At 32.0% G+C, this 19,432-nt stretch overlaps 2 protein-coding genes across 2 annotated transcripts in view; one reads left to right on the top strand and one right to left on the bottom strand.

Annotated features, from left to right (window-relative positions):
* The window catches only part of LOC119611277 (visual system homeobox 2-like), a 73,757-nt gene extending 59,502 nt beyond the window's left edge, over positions 1-14,255 (bottom strand). The window contains exons 1-2 of the mRNA XM_037966805.1: positions 14,249-14,255; positions 5,350-5,558 (exon numbers count right to left, since the gene is read on the bottom strand). Of these exons, the coding sequence (XP_037822733.1) occupies positions 5,350-5,558; positions 14,249-14,255 (216 nt within the window). The remainder of the gene's footprint in view (positions 1-5,349; positions 5,559-14,248) is intronic.
* A 208-nt stretch (positions 14,256-14,463) lies between these two features.
* LOC119611275 lies at positions 14,464-15,157 on the top strand (the record flags this gene model as incomplete). Its single annotated transcript, XM_037966802.1, has 1 exon — positions 14,464-15,157. A coding segment is annotated over exon 1 (409 nt), but the record flags the coding sequence as incomplete, so codon positions are not given.
* Between the last annotated feature and the right edge of the window lie 4,275 nt (positions 15,158-19,432).

Here is a 19,432-nt window from a genome sequence, read left to right as displayed (position 1 = left end):
CTATAGTCTAGTCTATAGTCTAGTCTATAGTCTAGTCTATAGTCTAGTCTATAGTCTAGTCTATAGTCTAGTCTGTAGTCTAGTCTATAGTCTAGTCTATAGTCTAGTCTATAGTCTTGTCTATAGTCTAGTCTATAGTCTAGTCTATAGTCTAGTCTAAAGTCTAGTCTATAGTTTAGTCTATAGTCTAGTCTATAGTCTAGTCTATAGTCTAGTCCATAGTCTAGCCTATAGTCTAGTCTATAGCCTATAGTCTATTTAAGAAACCAACAAAGAAAGGGTCACCTGTTTGTATAGCAGCTTTTCTTGAACAAAGTATTTCTTAAATTAATAATAATTCGTGAATATGAAGTGGCATGTAGCATAAAATGTAATTGGTATGACTTTAGAGTTTTGTTATTGTAATCGTTTGTGGTGCACCATGGTGGATTGTTGTAATCAACAAAACCTTTAATTTGATGATTAAGCAGAAAACAAAAACCATAAAGTTGATCGTTTGCCTGTTCTTTTTCAGTACTAACTCCAATTCTCTTAGTAGGTACTGTTATGGAACAAATTGCTCCTTTATCTTAAACACATCATCAGCTTAGTGTTTAAAGTTGCATGTGAATAAATTTACAAAAGTGTTTTGAAGTGCGATGAAGAAAAAAATCAATGTTTGGCCTGATTTTAGGCAAACTTATTCAGGCATTCACTTGTTTGGTTGTTCTTTCGTTTGTTGGTTTATTGATTTAGTGTCAGTCAATTAATGTGACGGATAGACTTAAATTTAAATGTTTGTCGTAATTTTGAAGTGTTAATCGTTAAGTAAACAACAAATTTAATTTGTTCGAACGTTTTAAAAAACAAAAGGTTTGCATTCAAACGTGCAAAAACTAAAGTTAGAATCCTACAGTTTCAGTTCTAAATGATTGGCTATAGTCTAGACAATATACTAGAGTTTATACTATAGTCTAGTCTATAATAAGTACTATAATCTAGTCTATATACTGGACAATAGATAGACTCTAACCTAGACTACAATCCAGACTATCGACTAGACTAGTAAGAATATAGACTAGACTATAAATAGTTCAGACTATACACCAGACTGTAGTCCAGATTATATACCTGACTAAAGTTTTCTTAAAAATTTTGTGTATTTTGTCGCAAATGTATTTCATTTTTACAAATTATTTAATTTGTTCGATCGAAAATTGCAAGTAATGTTTAATAAATATTTATTTTATTGTCTGTATCTAAGGAAATCAGATGATCATGAAACGTTAAATGAACTTTTATTAGTTTAAACTTAGACATTGAAAGCGGCTAATAACTTCCCTCTACCAAAGCCACTTATATCATACATTTGTATTTCGAACCACTTAACCGAAAAATATTCCCATGAGAAAATTTACAATAATCTAGGTTTAATCAAAACTTTTCATTACACATTTATTTAACACTTTTGCTTTTCATCTTTACACAATTATTGTGTTAAGAAATTAAATTGTATGAACCAATTATTGTTATTAATTAAAATCTTGTTAGTTTAATAAAGATATATAAACAATTTATTAAAGATAAGTACACAACTGTAAATAAAAACTTTGCTAGAAGCATACTTATTGGTTTTGGGTAAGATTATGCTTATTGGCAGGTTAAACTTGAGAAGTAATCGGATGTTATGTATTCAGTAATTGGAGGCTAATGGGTAGAAATAGTCTAAATAGCACTTTTGAAGAACAAATTAATCAAACCTGATATTCTGAAAAATCAGGAGTCCCCTACCGTCACCATACACAAAGGAGTACCTCCTGTAAATTAATAGTCAATGTTCTAGTTCGTCAGACCTCAAGTCGTGGCTCCAACTTCGAACAGAAGGCTAACTACTAACTAACTAACTAACTAACTAACTAACTAACTAACTAACTAACTAACTAACTAACTAACTAACTAACTAACTAACTAACTAACTAACTAACTAACTAACTAACTAACTAACTAACTAACTAACTAACTAACTAACTAACTAACTAACTAACTAACTAACTAACTACTAACTAACTAACTAACTAACTAACTAACTAACTAACTAACTAACTAACTAACTAACTAACTACTAACTAACTAACTAACTAACTAACTAACTAACTAACTAACTAACTACTAACTAACTAACTAACTAACTAACTAACTAACTAACTAACTAACTAACTACTAACTAACTAACTAACTAACTAACTAACTAACTAACTAACTAACTAACTAACTAACTAACTAACTAACTAACTAACTAACTAACTACAACTAACTAACTAACTAACTAACTACTAACTAACTACTAACTAACTAACTAACTAACTAACTAACTAACTAACTAACTAACTAACTAACTAACTAACTACTACTAACTAACTAACTAACTAACTACTACTAACTAACTAACTAACTAACTAACTAACTACTAACTAACTAACTAACTAACTACTAACTAACTAACTAACTAACTAACTAACTACTAACTAACTAACTAACTAACTAACTAACTAACTAACTAACTAACTAACTAACTAACTAACTAACTAACTAACTAACTAACTAACTAACTAACTAACTAACTAACTAACTAACTAACTAACTAACTAACTAACTAACTAACTAACTAACTAACTAACTAACACTAACTAACTAACTACTAACTAACTAACTAACTAACTAACTAACTAACTACTAACTAACTAACTAACTAACTAACTAACTAACACTAACTACTAACTAACTAACTAACTAACTACTAACTAACTAACTAACTAACTACTAACTAACTAACTACTAACTAACTAACTAACTAACTAACTAACTACTAACTAAACTAACTACTAACTACTAACTAACTAACTAACTAACTAACTAACTAACTACTACAAACTAACTAACTACTAACTAATTAACTAACTAACTAACAACTAACTAACTAACTAACTACTAACTAACTAACTACTAACTAACTAACTAACTAACTAACTAACTACTAACTAACTAACTAACTAACTAACTAACTAACTAACTAACTACTACTAACTAACTACTAACTAACTACTAACTACTACTAACTAAACTAACTAACTAACTACTAACTAACTAACTAACTACTACTAACTAACTAACTAACTAACTAACTAACTAACTAACTAACTAACTAACTAACTAACTAACTACTAACTAACTAACTAACTACTAACTAACTAACTAACGAACTAACTACTAACTAACTAACTACCAACTAACTAACTAACTAACTAACTAACTAACTAACTACCTAACTACCTAACTACCTAACTACCTAACTAACAACTAACTAATTAACTAACTACTAACTACTAATTAACTATCTAGCTTACTAGCTCTAGCCTTTAGTCTAGTTTATAGCTAGGACTAACTAACTACTAACTAACTAGCTAGCTAGCTAACTAACTAACTAACTAACTAACTAACTAACTAACTAACTAACTAACTAACTAACTAACTAACTACTAACTAACTAACTACTAACTAACTAACTAACTACTAACTAACTAACTAACTAACTAACTAACTAACTAACTAACTACTAACTACTAACTAACTAACTAACTAACTAACTAACTACAACTAACTAACTAACTAACTACTAACTACTAACTAACTAACTAACTACTAACTAACTAACTAACTAACTAACTAACTAACTAACTACTAACTAACTAACTAACTAACTAACTACTAACTAACTAACTAACTAACTAACTAACTAACTAACTAACTACTAACTAACTAACTACTAACTACTAACTAATTAACTAACTAACTAACTACTAACTAACTAACTACTAACTAACTAACTACTAACTAACTAACTAACTAACTAACTAACTAACTAACTAACTAACTAACTAACTAACTAACTAACTAACTAACTAACTAACTAACTACTAACTAACTAACTAACTAACTAACTACTAACTAACTACTAACTAACTAACTAACTAACTAACTAACTATCTAGCTTACTAGCTCTAGCCTTTAGTCTAGTTTATAGCTGTGACTATAATCCACTCCATAGCCTGAAGTACAGCATAATGTCTGAACTCTGATAGAATCTTTACTTTTGAGTATAGTCTACTTCATAATTAGGACTGCAATCGTTTCTATAGTCTGGATTTTCTATAGTTCTGGACAATAATATAATCTTCAGTCTGGTCTATGTTTTTGAAAAATATTCAGTCTATAGTATATACTTTACTACAGTTCAGTCTGTAGTTTGACTTATAGTCTAGTCTGGAGTAGGGACTATAGTATAGCCTATATTCTTCACTTGTAGATGATTTATTTATAACAAAATAACATAAATTTTAACTGGCGGAATTCGCTTTTTGTTGACTAGTGTAATCTATAAAAACAAAAAAAAGTCTTTGCAATATTACAATAAAACCGCAGGGCATTTTTTTGAAGTGCAAAAACAAAACGTTAAAATTTGAAATTCTCCACCTCATTTGCAAATACAAATATATTTTTGCAATTCAGTGCATTTTTACCAAAGTTATTTATTTATGTAAAAATGGTGGTTGATTAATAAAATTACAGCAAGAAAAAAATGTAAAGCAATGGAAAGAGTAGAGCATGATATGATGATGGCTGGTGCTGAATGCATAAGAAATATTTATAATGGTGTAGTGTGTTGAAGAGCCAAAGTAAGCTTTATAAGCCACTTGAAATAATGGCATTGTTTTGCTGTTAATGACATATAAAAATGGCAATTGGGCATGAAGGAAGCAAACAGCAAAAAAAAAATCATAAAAAAATTATTAAAAGGGGAGAGAAGTAAGAAAAAAAGGAATTTATATGAATATTTTTTACAAAAAAATATGAAATGTTTAAATAAAATATTGTGTAATGACGTGCATCATGATACACCACCAGACCAAAGAAAACCATTATGAAGGTGTGAAAAATCATAAAATTTATATCCAAATATTGTTTTCTGTTTTATGGACAAAAACAAAAATCATCCTTTCTTACTTTTGTTTCTTTTCATAATAAAATGCATTATTGTCTTTGCCTATTTTCCCCAAGACATCCTTTAACAGGATGTAAAACAGCAGCTTATGCATAAAAAAGTGTTGAAGGTCTTAAGAAATATTTTGCCAACATACAACACTTTACAATTCATCTCTACTTGTTGTCTGTCTTAATTATTCCTTTAGGATGCTTAAAATAATTAGTCATTATTTTTGTTTAACTATACAAAGGATTTACTCCTCTTTTTTTTCTTGCGTAGTACTTATGTTTCTTAAAAAAAGTATTAGGTTTCATTGGTTCTTCACTTACTTGTATACGATCCTCAGGTAGTTCTGTTTTCAAAGACAACATTTCACGTGCATACACATCTGGATAGTGTGCCTCCTTAAAAGCTTCTTCTAACTTTTCCAATTGATAACTGGTGAATATTGTACGACTATGTCGTCGTTTTTTCTTTTTCTTTTTGTTGGCAAAACCATTGAGACCGTCCAAAGAGAAATCTTTACCGGCTAGAGAACCTGCAAAGAATTTAAAAACAAAAATTTAGTTTTACACTCACGGAAAAAGTTTAAATTCTAGATAACTTATAATTACATTTTATTTATGCGATATCTGATTTATAAATGATCTAGTTAGTCTATAGTTCAGTTTGTAGACTAGTCTAGTCTATAGTCTAGTTTACAGTCTAGTTCTATAGTCTAGTCTACAGTATAGTCTATCGTCCAGTCTACATAGTCTAGTCTATAGTCTAGTCTAGTCTAGTCTATAGTCTAGTCTATAGTCTAGTCTATAGTCTAGTCTATAGTCTAGTCTAGTCTATAGTCCTAGTCTTATAGCTAGTCTATAGTCTAGTCTAGTACTAGTCTAGTCTAGTCTAGTCCTAGTCTATAGTCTAGTCTATAGTCTAGTTCTATAGTCCTAGTCCTATAGTCCTAGTTTGAAGTAGTCTCTAGTCTAGGCTATAGTCTCGTCCTATAGGTCCTAGTCCTATAGTCTAGTCTATAGTCCTAGTCTATTGTCCTAGTCTATCGTCTAGTCTATTCGAGTCTATAGTCCTGCTAATGTCCTAGTCTTAGTCTAGTCTATAGTCTCGTCTATAGTCCTAGCTATAGTCTAGTCTATAGTCTAGTCTATAGTCTAGTCTATAGTCTAGTCTATAGTCTAGTCTATAGTCTAGTCTATAGTCTAGTCTATAGTCTAGTCTATAGTCTAGTCTACACTCTAGTCTATAGTCTAGTCTATAGTCTAGTCTATAGTGTAGTCTATAGTCTAGTCTATAGTCTAGTCTATAGTCTAGTCTATAGTCTAGTCTATAGTCTAGTCTATAGTCTAGTCTATAGTCTAGTCTATAGTCTAGTCTATAGTCTAGTCTATAGTCTAGTCTATAGTCTAGTCTATAGTCTAGTCTATAGTCTAGTCTATAGTCTAGTCTATAGTCTAGTCTATAGTCTAGTCTATAGTCTAGTCTATAGTCTAGTCTATAGTCTAGTCTATAGTCTAGTCTATAGTCTAGTCTATAGTCTAGTCTATAGTCTAGTCTATAGTCTAGTCTATAGTCTAGTCTATAGTCTAGTCTATAGTCTAGTCTATAGTCTAGTCTATAGTCTAGTCTATAGTCTAGTCTATAGTCAATCTAGTCAAGTCTATAGTCTAGTCTATAGTCTAGTCTATAGTCTAGTCTATAGTCTAGTATTATAGTCTATAGTCTAGTCTATAGTCTAGTCTATAGTCTAGTCTATAGTCTATCTATAGTCTAGTCTATAGTCTAGTCTATAGTCTAGTCTATAGTCTAGTCTATAGTCTAGTCTATAGTCTAGTCTATAGTCTAGTCTATAGTCTAGTCTATAGTCTAGTCTATAGTCTAGTCTATAGTCTAGTCTATAGTCTAGTCTATAGTCTAGTCTATAGTCTAGTCTATAGTCTAGTCTATAGTCTAGTCTATAGTCTAGTCTATAGTCTAGTCTATAGTCTAGTCTATAGTCTAGTCTATAGTCTAGTCTATAGTCTAGTCTATAGTCTAGTCTATAGTCTAGTCTATAGTCTAGTCTATAGTCTAGTCTATAGTCTAGTCTATAGTCTAGTCTATAGTCTAGTCTATATCTAGTCTATAGTCTAGGTCTATATTCTAGTCTATAGTCAGTCTATAGTCTAGTCTAATAGTCTGTCTATAGTCTAGTCTATAGTCTAGTCTATAGCTAGTCTATAGTCTAGTCTATAGTCAGGTCTATAGTCTAGTCTATAGTTAAGTCTATAGTCATAGTCTATAGTCTAGTCTAGAGTCTAGTCTATAGTCGAGTATATAGTCTAGTTATAGTCTAGCTATAGTCTAGTCTATAGTATAGCTATAGTTAGTCTAAGTCTAGTCTATAGTCTAGTCTATAGGTCTAGTCTATAGGCTAGCTATTAGTCTAGTCTATAGTCTAGTCTATAGTCTAGTAGTCTACCCTATAGTCCTACGCCCCTTATTGGCAAGTCCTCGCAAAAGTTTAGCTCTAATAATTTCTCAGATATACTAAGTTTGTGTTTACTATTATTATTTTTGTCTTAAATATTAACATTGATACTGATGTGCTACGACGGATTTTGCTGATTTTAAATAGAAAACTTCTCGAAAGCATGTCAGACAGAATAACTGAAGATTTGGATCCCGAAGATATCTGGGGTCTTCAGAAAATTGATTTGAACAAACAGACAGACCGAGAGACAGAGGGATATTGCTTAATCGACACCACAATCTATAAGGATACAGAATATACATATATAGTTTATAGGATGTGGAAATTATGTTGTAGAAATTACTAACAGAATGACAAACTGAAGGGTATAAAAATTGGGGCTTTAAATTCTTGATAATTTAATTACTTTACGTTTTCACATATTTTTCATAATTCTTCTTTAGAGAATTTCCCCACACTTAAGAAATTTCAACACATTCATTTACCTTTAACAGCCACTTGAACTGATGATCTTGCTTGTTGTTACCAACAACAATTTATTGATTTCCTTATTCAAAGAAACTAAATATCAAACAAAACAGGAAATTTAATACTCATTTTAATAAAAAAAATTCCTACTTAGTAGACTTAAATAAACAAAGTTTCTTTATTTTTTCTAATTTCTACTTAAAAATCGTGAATAGCTCAAGTTACCGCGGCGCGTTAAGAGACGTCGCCACTGATGGAAGAACAGCAGTAACTCATCAGCAGGCGCAATGTAACTTCTTAAAAACACTTTGAAAAGAAAAACATTTGTAGCGCCCCCCCTCGAATTAACATGAATAGATATTTATGTACCAGAGTCTGAACGTTTTCCTTTCACAGACCCTGTTGTGGCCAGACGAACATGTGTGATGGATTTGCAACAATTTCTTTTACTTAACACACTTGATGACTGGTTGTAATGATCGTTTACAGTTGTTGCTGTTTGAGGTTTCCAACGATCTAAAGGTTTTGTTTTATTAAATATTCAAATTCCGTTAAATAAATATGATTTTCCAGGAATATTTATTTGTTTTTTCTCTTTTACTAATGATGACAGTTTATTAGTTAGTACTTTTTTGTGTTATTTGAAGTATTTAGCATTTCTCCTTAAGGGCCTTGAAGGCGGATTAAAACACTTTTAAGGGGTTAAGTAAATAACTTAAGGAAATGTATAAACGTAAGATTAAGTGTGGGAAAATTTATTTAAAATTTTTGAGAAAATTTAAAAAGCAAAACAAGATGTCAATATACAAATAGATCTAGTAGCTAACCGTTAGAACCAGTTACCTAACTAGTCCTATGCTAAAAATTACTTGTTCCAACAGCAGTTTTATTTCCGTTTTAATATTTTTAGAAAAAGTACAAAAGTTACAGCAATATTTAGAAGATGATCGCTTCAACAACAACAACAACTCATCAATCATTAATCAAAACCGCTGTATCCAACACCAACTGTTTGACAACATTATATATTAACAACTTACAACAATACATACCTGCACACACGCACATACATAAATACCTACATCATTATATTCCATGACTATAATCATCAAAATACTAGTTTTTTTACTATAAAATTTTTAGTCTAGTCTATAAGTGTAATACTACTAGTGAATCCCCACAATTCTTTAGTTTAATTTTGACAAAAAAAACAAAAAAACAGTGGTGAATATACATTTAGCACTGTCTTATTTATTTAATGCAAAAGAATTTAAAAAAATCATTAATAAACAATAATTAATTCGCTTTGTTTTTCGTGTGTAATTTTTAATAATTTAGGTAGAAATACCTGTTGAAATATTTGAGAATATATATTAGAGAATTTTAATTAATGTTAACAGAATTAAAAGAATGAATTGATTTTTGTTTTATAAGAAATGTTATATCATCTGCCTCAATTAAATGTATCGGATTGCTGATTGGCTAGGGCCTTATCATTATAGTATAGTCTATAACTAGTCTAGTCTATAGTTTAGTCTATAAATACATAGTCTATAGTCTAGTCAATGGTCTAGTCTTTAGACTAGTCAATAGTGTAGTCTATGGTCTAGTCTATAGTCTAGTCTATAGTCTAGTCTATGGTCTAGTCTATAGTCTAGTATATAGTCTAGTCTATAGTCTATTCTATAGTCTAGTCTATAGTCTAGTTTATAGTCTAGTCTATAGTCTACTCTATAGTCTAGTCTATAGTCTAGTCTATAGTCTAGTTTATAGTCTAGTCTATAGTCTAGTTTATAGTTTAGTCTATAGTCTAGCTTATAGTCTAGTATATAGTCTAGTCTATAGTCTAGTCTATAATCTAGTCTATAGTCTAGTCTATAGTCTAGTCTACAGTCTAGTCTATAGTCTAGTCTATAGTCTAGTCTACAGTCTAGTCTATAGTCTAGTCTATAGTCTAGTCTATAGTCTAGTCTATAGTCTAGTCTATAGTCTAGTCTATAGTCTAGTCTATAGTCTAGTCTATAGTCTAGTCTATAGTCTAGTCTATAGTCTAGTCTATAGTCTAGTCTATAGTCTAGTCTATAGTCTAGTCTATAGTCTAGTCTATAGTTTAGTCTATAGTCTAGTCTATAGTCTAGTCTATAGTTTAGTCTATAGTTTAGTCTATAGTCTAGTCTATAGTCTAGTCTATAGTCTAGTCTATAGTCTAGTCTATAGTCTAGTCTATAGTCTAGTCTATGGTCTAGTCTATAGTCTAGTCTATAGTCTAGTCTATAGTCTAGTCTATAGTCTAGTCTATAGTCTAGTCTACAGTCTAGTCTATAGTCTTGTCTATAGTCTAGTCTATAGTCTAGTTTATAGTCTAGTCTATAGTCTAGTCTATAGTCTAGTTTATAGTCTAGTCTATAGTCTAGTCTATAATCTAGTCTATAGTCTAGTCTATACTCTAGTCTATAGTCTATTCTATAGTCTAGTCTATAGTCTAGTCTATAGTTTAGTCTATAGTCTAGTCTATAGTCTAGTCTATAGTCTAGTCTATAGTCTAGTCTATAGTCTGGGCTATAGTCTAGTCTATATTCTAGTCTATAGTCTAGTCTATAGTCTAGTCTATAGTCTATTCTATAGTCTAGACTATAGACTAGACTATAGACTAGACTATAGACTAGACTATATACAAGACTATAGTCTAGTCTATAGTCTTGTCTATAGTCTAGTCTATAGTCTAGTCTATAGTCTAGTCTGTAGTCTAGTCTATAGTCTATAGTCTAGTCTAGTCTAGTCTAGTCTAGTCTAGTCTAGTCTAGTCTAGTCTAGTCTAGTCTATAGTCTAGTCTATAGTCTAGTCTATAGTCTAGTCTATAGTGTAGTCTATAGTCTAGTCTATAGTGCAGTCTATAGTGTAGTCTATAGTGTAGTCTATAGTGTAGTCTATAGTGTAGTCTATAGTCTAGTCTTTAGTGTAGTCTATGGTCCAGTCTATAGTCTAGTTTATAGTCTAGTTTATAGTCTAGTTTATAGTCTAGTTTATAGTCTAGTTTATAGTCTAGTTTATAGTCTAGTCTATAGTCTAGTCTATAGGCTAGTCTATAGTCTAGTCTATAGTCTAGTCTATAGTCTAGTCTATAGTCTAGTCTATAGTCTAGTCTATAGGCTAGTCTATAGTCTAGTCTATAGTCTAGTCTATAGGCTAGTCTACAGTCTAGTCTATAGTCTAGTCTATAGTCTAGTCTATAGTCTAGTCTATATTCTAGTCTATAGTCTAGTCTATAGTCTAGTCTATAGTCTAGCCTATAGTCTAGTCTATAGTCTAGTCTATATTCTAGTCTTTAGTCTAGTCTGTAGTCTAGACTATAGACAGTCTAGTCTATAGTCTAGTCTATATTCTAGTCTATAGTCTAGTCTATAGTCTAGTCTGTAGTCTGGTCTATAGTCTAGTCTATAGTTTAGTCTATAGTCTACTCTATAGTCTAGTCTATAGTCTACTCTATAGTCTAGTCTATAGGCTAGTCTATAGTCTAGTCTATAGTCTAGTCTATAGTCTAGTCTATAATCTAGTCTATAGTCTAGCCTATAGTCTAGTCTATAGCCTAGTCTATAGTCTAGTCTGTAGTCTAGTCTATAGTTTAGTCTATAGTCTAGTCTATAGTCTACTCTATAGTCTAGTCTATAGTCTACTCTATAGTCTAGTCTATAGTCTACTCTATAGTCTTCTCTATAGTCTAGTCTATAGTCTAGTCTATAGTCTAGTCTATAGTCTAGTCTGTAGTCTAGTCTATATTCTAGTCTATAGTCTAGTCTAGTCTATAGTCTAGTCTGTAGTCTAGTCTATAGTCTAGTCTATAGTTTAGTCTATAGTCTACTCTATATTCTAGTCTATTGTCTACTCTATAGTCTAGTCTATAGTCTACTCTATAGTCTAGTCTATAGTCTAGTCTATAATCTAGTCTATAGTCTAGTCTATAGTCTAGTCTATAGTCTAGTCTATAGTCTAGTCCATATTATTTTCTGTAGTCTAATCTATAGTCTAGTCTATAGTCTAGTATATATTATAGTCTGTAGTCTCGTTTGGTACATAATGTTTACATTCATTTAAATGCTGTTTATGAACAAACTTGTCATTTGAATGAAACAACAAAACATCTAACTAAAACACGAATATAACAACAAATATTTCGAGACTAATGTCATATGCAAAATACCCAACAAAATACATATATTTAGACACACATTTGCAATTTGAAAAGAAGATTCAGAGAAAAGCAACAAAAAGCAGATGAAAACGAAAACAAACCGAGAACAAAAGTTTTTTTTTTTTTAAGAAGAAGCTGCTCGCGACTAAGATTACCTGACTGGCGACTGTTTTAAAATTTAATTCAAATGTCTAAGTTTAGTTTAAAACCGGACGCCTGCGCGTCTAGTCTACAGTCTAGTCTATAGTCTTGTCTATAGTCTAGTCTATAGTCTAGTTTATAGTCTAGTCTATAGTCTAGTCTATAGTCTAGTTTATAGTCTAGTCTATAGTCTAGTCTATAATCTAGTCTATAGTCTAGTCTATACTCTAGTCTATAGTCTATTCTATAGTCTAGTCTATAGTCTAGTCTATAGTTTAGTCTATAGTCTAGTCTATAGTCTAGTCTATAGTCTAGTCTATAGTCTAGTCTATAGTCTGGGCTATAGTCTAGTCTATATTCTAGTCTATAGTCTAGTCTATAGTCTAGTCTATAGTCTATTCTATAGTCTAGACTATAGACTAGACTATAGACTAGACTATAGACTAGACTATATACAAGACTATAGTCTAGTCTATAGTCTTGTCTATAGTCTAGTCTATAGTCTAGTCTATAGTCTAGTCTGTAGTCTAGTCTATAGTCTATAGTCTAGTCTAGTCTAGTCTAGTCTAGTCTAGTCTAGTCTAGTCTAGTCTAGTCTAGTCTAGTCTAGTCTAGTCTAGTCTAGTCTAGTCTAGTCTAGTCTAGTCTAGTCTAGTCTAGTCTATAGTCTAGTCTATAGTCTAGTCTATAGTCTAGTCTATAGTGTAGTCTATAGTCTAGTCTATAGTGCAGTCTATAGTGTAGTCTATAGTGTAGTCTATAGTGTAGTCTATAGTGTAGTCTATAGTCTAGTCTTTAGTGTAGTCTATGGTCCAGTCTATAGTCTAGTTTATAGTCTAGTTTATAGTCTAGTTTATAGTCTAGTTTATAGTCTAGTTTATAGTCTAGTTTATAGTCTAGTCTATAGTCTAGTCTATAGGCTAGTCTATAGTCTAGTCTATAGTCTAGTCTATAGTCTAGTCTATAGTCTAGTCTATAGTCTAGTCTATAGGCTAGTCTATAGTCTAGTCTATAGTCTAGTCTATAGGCTAGTCTACAGTCTAGTCTATAGTCTAGTCTATAGTCTAGTCTATAGTCTAGTCTATATTCTAGTCTATAGTCTAGTCTATAGTCTAGTCTATAGTCTAGCCTATAGTCTAGTCTATAGTCTAGTCTATATTCTAGTCTTTAGTCTAGTCTGTAGTCTAGACTATAGACAGTCTAGTCTATAGTCTAGTCTATATTCTAGTCTATAGTCTAGTCTATAGTCTAGTCTGTAGTCTGGTCTATAGTCTAGTCTATAGTTTAGTCTATAGTCTACTCTATAGTCTAGTCTATAGTCTACTCTATAGTCTAGTCTATAGGCTAGTCTATAGTCTAGTCTATAGTCTAGTCTATAGTCTAGTCTATAATCTAGTCTATAGTCTAGCCTATAGTCTAGTCTATAGCCTAGTCTATAGTCTAGTCTGTAGTCTAGTCTATAGTTTAGTCTATAGTCTAGTCTATAGTCTACTCTATAGTCTAGTCTATAGTCTACTCTATAGTCTAGTCTATAGTCTACTCTATAGTCTTCTCTATAGTCTAGTCTATAGTCTAGTCTATAGTCTAGTCTATAGTCTAGTCTGTAGTCTAGTCTATATTCTAGTCTATAGTCTAGTCTAGTCTATAGTCTAGTCTGTAGTCTAGTCTATAGTCTAGTCTATAGTTTAGTCTATAGTCTACTCTATATTCTAGTCTATTGTCTACTCTATAGTCTAGTCTATAGTCTACTCTATAGTCTAGTCTATAGTCTAGTCTATAATCTAGTCTATAGTCTAGTCTATAGTCTAGTCTATAGTCTAGTCTATAGTCTAGTCCATATTATTTTCTGTAGTCTAATCTATAGTCTAGTCTATAGTCTAGTATATATTATAGTCTGTAGTCTCGTTTGGTACATAATGTTTACATTCATTTAAATGCTGTTTATGAACAAACTTGTCATTTGAATGAAACAACAAAACATCTAACTAAAACACGAATATAACAACAAATATTTCGAGACTAATGTCATATGCAAAATACCCAACAAAATACATATATTTAGACACACATTTGCAATTTGAAAAGAAGATTCAGAGAAAAGCAACAAAAAGCAGATGAAAACGAAAACAAACCGAGAACAAAAGTTTTTTTTTTTTTAAGAAGAAGCTGCTCGCGACTAAGATTACCTGACTGGCGACTGTTTTAAAATTTAATTCAAATGTCTAAGTTTAGTTTAAAACCGGACGCCTGCGCGTTAATATAATTTACGTTAAAAAAGCGAAATATTTAAATAGAAATATTAATACAATTTATAAACAAATAAAATACAAAAGTTTAAAGAAATTTTAATAATAATAAAAAAACGAATTTAAACGAGATAGAAAAAAAAGAAATGTTTTGATTTTGTTGCAAAATTAAAAGTGAAATTTTTATTTAAAATATATATTAAGAAAATGTCTACTGCCACAACTGCCCTGGCGGCCACTAAAAATGAGGAAGAAAAACTGAATTATTTTCAAAAAGTATGGCGTTTTCGCCGTTACTTGACCATAGAACCGTTTTTCTTCTTCTATTTGATGGCAAGTGTTTTCAATGCCATTGCCATGTTAAATTTCCCGTTGGATAAGGCGTGTCGTGTTAACTTGGGTTATAGTAAAGAGGTGTGTGCTACGACTTTGGATAAATCACAATATGACATCGATTGTGATGCTTTTAATTTTGAAAATGCCACCGAATTTGAGGCCACTGCAGCGGAAATGTTTTTCAATGACACCTCACCGGGCTTTAACTATACGGTGTGTAAAGCAGAAGTGGGTGCTCAGAAATTGGCCGCCAATGTTTCGGGCAAAAGAGCACCGATAGGTAAGATTTGTTTTTAAGATCTATTTGGGGTGGTCTAAAGAAACGTTTAAAACTAAACAATCGGTTGTATTAGAATATGATTTAAAAAATTTTAAACACTTTTAGTTTGACCCTCGTTATAATCCCCGGCTATTACCTTATAAGGTATTTTACAAAACACACAAAAAACTATTTCCCATATTTAAATATTAAAACCAAATTTTATACATATTAGTAAAATTATAAACAAAATTTTGTTTAGAAGTTTAAATAAATTTATTTAACATGACGTAAGATTTCTTTAATATTTCCTCTTCTTCTACAATAAAATCAAATTTTAATTTGTTTCTGAAATTTTTTGTTAATTTCTTAAATATCAGCCACTAAACAAAAAATTTCAAAAAATACCCAGAATAATTATTTCAAACCTGATTTAAATAAAAAAATTTAATTCAACTTCAGGTCTAATTAACAGTATTTTAGTTAACTTATTAATTTTTGTGTATGCTGCCATAAATCTGGTGGTAAAACTGGTAAAAAAAAAATTTAGTAAAAAATATAATTATCCCCACAAATCAAATATTCAGAATTACATTCTTCTTGTTATAAGAATATTTATCTGATTATTCTTTTTCTCTTGAATAATATGTAATTTGCTGTGGTTCAAAGGACCAATTTATTGTTTATTGTCTTAAAACTGGTTCAACGGTACAAAATGTTCTCAATAAATGCGAATGTATTCTTTAATTGTTTTGACCCATTGAGCTTAAAACAAGCTAAAGGTACTAATAGAATCTTTTCAACTACATATGCCAACAAATGTTCAGCTCAGATAAGAAATTTCTTGCTCTCATCAGGGTCACCCCATAGGATCTTCGTGGTTCTACCCACTGTTTTATTATTCCAAGAGGCCTTATGGGTTTCTCTCACCGATATTTTTAGTTTAGCTTTTGTTGGGTCTAATGGTTTTGCGTTTGTCAGGTTAACTGCCTCGAGCTCCCTTCCCTTTAAAGCTATTACATTCACCCTTTCGTTGCCGACTACTCCCGAGTGGGCTGGTACCCATATGATGAAAATCTTACCTCTGGGAGAGTATTTAGTTAAAGCTTTCTTATAATCCAATACGGTCTTATATTTAATTCTATCACCTGATATCGCCCTAATTTCCTTCTGGCTGTCGGTAAATATATTATGGGCTGTGGAAGCTTGTGTTATGATTTGGTAAACGGTGGTATATTTCTGTTTCTGGGTCTTTAATATAGAACCCCAGCTCCACTTTCTCCCCCAATTTAGAGCCATCCGTGTAACAACGGATTCCTTCTGGTATTTGCTCTAATGTTCCGCTTGACCAAGACTTTCTATCTGGGATCAGCGTTTCAATGTTTCCGACATATTCTGTGTCTGGTATGAGATCAGGCACTTCCGATAATTGTGTATAACCTTCCAATGTGCCCAGTATACATTGACGACGTGTCCTATAACCGCTTTTGACTAGCTCGCCGTTCGGCTGTAAGCGCCGCCTCATATCTTAAATACATATACTGGTATCTTCTTGCCTAGGAAGCAAGGTTCAGTATACGTAGAAATTTTTGTTTTTCTTGTGAAAAGACAGATTTCCCTTTTTGCCGGGTTAACATTGAGGCCTCTCGGTTGAGTCCAGCTCAAGGCCGTATTCAGAGCCCCCTCAGCTCTTCTACACAAATAATTTGGATCCTTTCCCTTTAAAAGTATTACGACATCGTCTGCATAGCAGACAGGTCTAAGTCGTTTCTCGGTTAGGGTCCTTAGGAGGCTATTAATCGTGGTAAACCAGAGTAAAGGTGACAAAATGCCATCCTGTGGTAGACCGCGAAATACCTTTTTCCTGATAGTTATATCGTACATATCGCAGCTTATCCATCTGTTCCTTAGCATGTGGTTGATCCAGTTAAGGAGCACCCGGTCAACATAAAACTGCTCTAGAGATTAGAGTATCAGTGTGCAAGTTATTGAAGGTCAATGCATACTGCCAGCGTATACAATTTGCTATCAAAGGATGCACCTATATAGTGGACAATTTCGTTTAAAGCGGTTTCCACCGATCGTCCCTTTACATAAGCATGCTGCTTATAAGTATTTAAAATCTTTGTCTGGTGTTCTGCTTTTCACCATACTATCGACCATCTGTTCCAAGGTTTTAAGTAGGAAGGACGTAAGACTTATCGGTCGATAGGACTTAGGTGTCGCATAGCTAGGTTTTCCTGGTTTGGGTATAAACATTGCCCTTGCATCCTGCCATTTAACTGGGGTATATGTTAATTTCAAGCATACAGTGACAGATGTACGGACCTGCAGCTTTATAGGGAGCAATGCTCTTGAATGCCCCTTTAACAACGTCATATGTAATAACTATTTCCGTATTAGACTCAGCATTATGACTAAGTGTTGATGCCTTTTTAACTTTTTGGTGAAAATAAGGGCCGCTATTTCGAAGAAAACTTTTGGACCAGAAAATGATTTTACATAGTCACAATATAAAGTTTTTCTCTAGAAATTGTGATAAAAATCGGTATAGAGGGAAAATATCTCGTAAATAATTTAGTTTAGTTCTAGTTCTGTTCTAGTTTTGTTCTAGTTCTGTTCTAGTACTGTTCTAGTTCTGTTCTAGTTCTGTTCTAGTTCTGTTCTAGTTCCATTCTAGTTCTGTTCTAGTTCTGTTCTAGTTCTGTTCTAGTTCTGTTCTAGTTCTGTTCTATAGTTCTAGTTCTGTTCTAGTTCTGTTCTAGTTCTGTTCTAGTTCTGTTCTAGTTCTGTTCTAGTTCTGTTCTAGTTCTGTTCTAGTTCTGTTCTAGTTCTGTTCTAGTTCTGTTCTAGTTCTGTTCTAGTTCTGTTCTAGTTCTGTTCTAGTTCTGTTCTAGTTCTGTTCTAGTTCCATTCTGTAGTCTGTTCTAGTTCTGTTCTAGTTCGTTCTAGTTCTGTTCTAGTTCTGTTCTAGTTCTGTTCTAGTTCTGTTCTAGTTCTGTTCTAGTTCTGTTCTAGTTCTAGTTCTGTTCTAGTTCTGTTCTAGTTTTCTGTGTCTAGTTCTGTTTAGTTCTGTTCTAGTTCTGTTCTAGTTCTGTTCTAGTTCTGTTCTAGTTCCATTCTAGTTCTGTTCTAGTTCTGTTCTAGTTCTGTTCTAGTTCTGTTCTAGTTCTGTTCTAGTTCTGTTCTAGTTCTGTTCAGTTCTGTTCTAGTTCTGTGTTCTAGTTCTGTTCTAGTTCTGTTCTAGTTCTGTTCTAGTTCTGTTCTAGTTCTGTTCTAGTTCTGTTCTAGTTACTGATTCTAGTTCTGTTCTAGTTCTGTTCTAGTTCTGTTCTAGTTCTGTTCTAGTTCTGTTCTAGTTCTGTTCTAGTTCTGTTCAGTTCTGTTCTAGTTCTGTTCTAGTTCTGTTCTAGTTCTCTAGTTCTGTTCTAGTTCTGTTCTAGTTCTGTTCTAGTTCTGTCTAGTTCTGTTCTAGTTTGTTCTAGTTCTGTTCTAGTTTGTCTAGTTCGTCTAGTTCTGTTCTAGTTCTGTTCTAGTTCTGTTCTAGGTTCTGTTCTAGTTCTGTTCTAGTTTCTGTTCTAGGTTCTGTTCTAGTTCTGTTCTAGTTCTGTTCTAGTTCTGTTTCTAGTTCTGTTCTAGTTCTGTTCTGTTCTAGTTCTGTTCTAGTTCTGTTCTAGTTCTGTTCTAGTTCTGTTCTAGTTCTGTTCTAGTTTCTGTTCTAGTTCCTGTTCTAGTTCTGTTCTAGTTCTGTTCTAGTTCTGTTCTAGTTCTGTTCTAGTCTGTTCTAGTTCTGTTCTAGTTCTGTTCTAGTTCTGTTCTAGTTCTGTTCTAGTTTTTCTAGTTTGTTCTAGTTCTGTTCTAGTTCTGTTCTAGTTCTGTTCTAGTTCTGTTCTAGTTCTGTTCTAGTTCTGTTCTAGTTCTGTTCTAGTTCTGTTCTAGTTCTGTTCTAGTTCTGTTCTAGTTCTGTTCTAGTTTGTTCTAGTCTGTTCTAGTTATGTTCTAGTTCTGTTCTAGTTCTGTTCTAGTTCATGTTCTAGTTCTGTTCTAGTTCTGTTCTAGTTCTGTTCTAGTTCTGTTCTAGTTCTGTTCTAGTTCTGTTCTAGTTCTGTTCTAGTTCTGTTCTAGTTCTTTCTATTTTGTTCTATGTTCTGTTTCTAGTTCTGTTCTAGTTATGTTCTAGTTCTGTTCTAGTTCTGTTCTAGTTCTGTTCTGTTCTAGTTCTGTTCTAGTTCTGTTCTAGTTCTGTTCTAGTTCTGTTCTAGTTCTGTTCTAGTCTGTTATAGTTCTGTTCTAGTT

Source organism: Lucilia sericata, unplaced genomic scaffold, assembly GCF_015586225.1.
Source record: "Lucilia sericata isolate MDLA Ls3-8-SP2 unplaced genomic scaffold, ASM1558622v1 Contig001406F_arrow, whole genome shotgun sequence".
Lineage (NCBI taxonomy): Eukaryota > Metazoa > Arthropoda > Insecta > Diptera > Calliphoridae > Lucilia > Lucilia sericata.
Note: the sequence above shows the minus strand (reverse complement) of the source record. Positions and strands in the feature narration are given on the sequence as shown.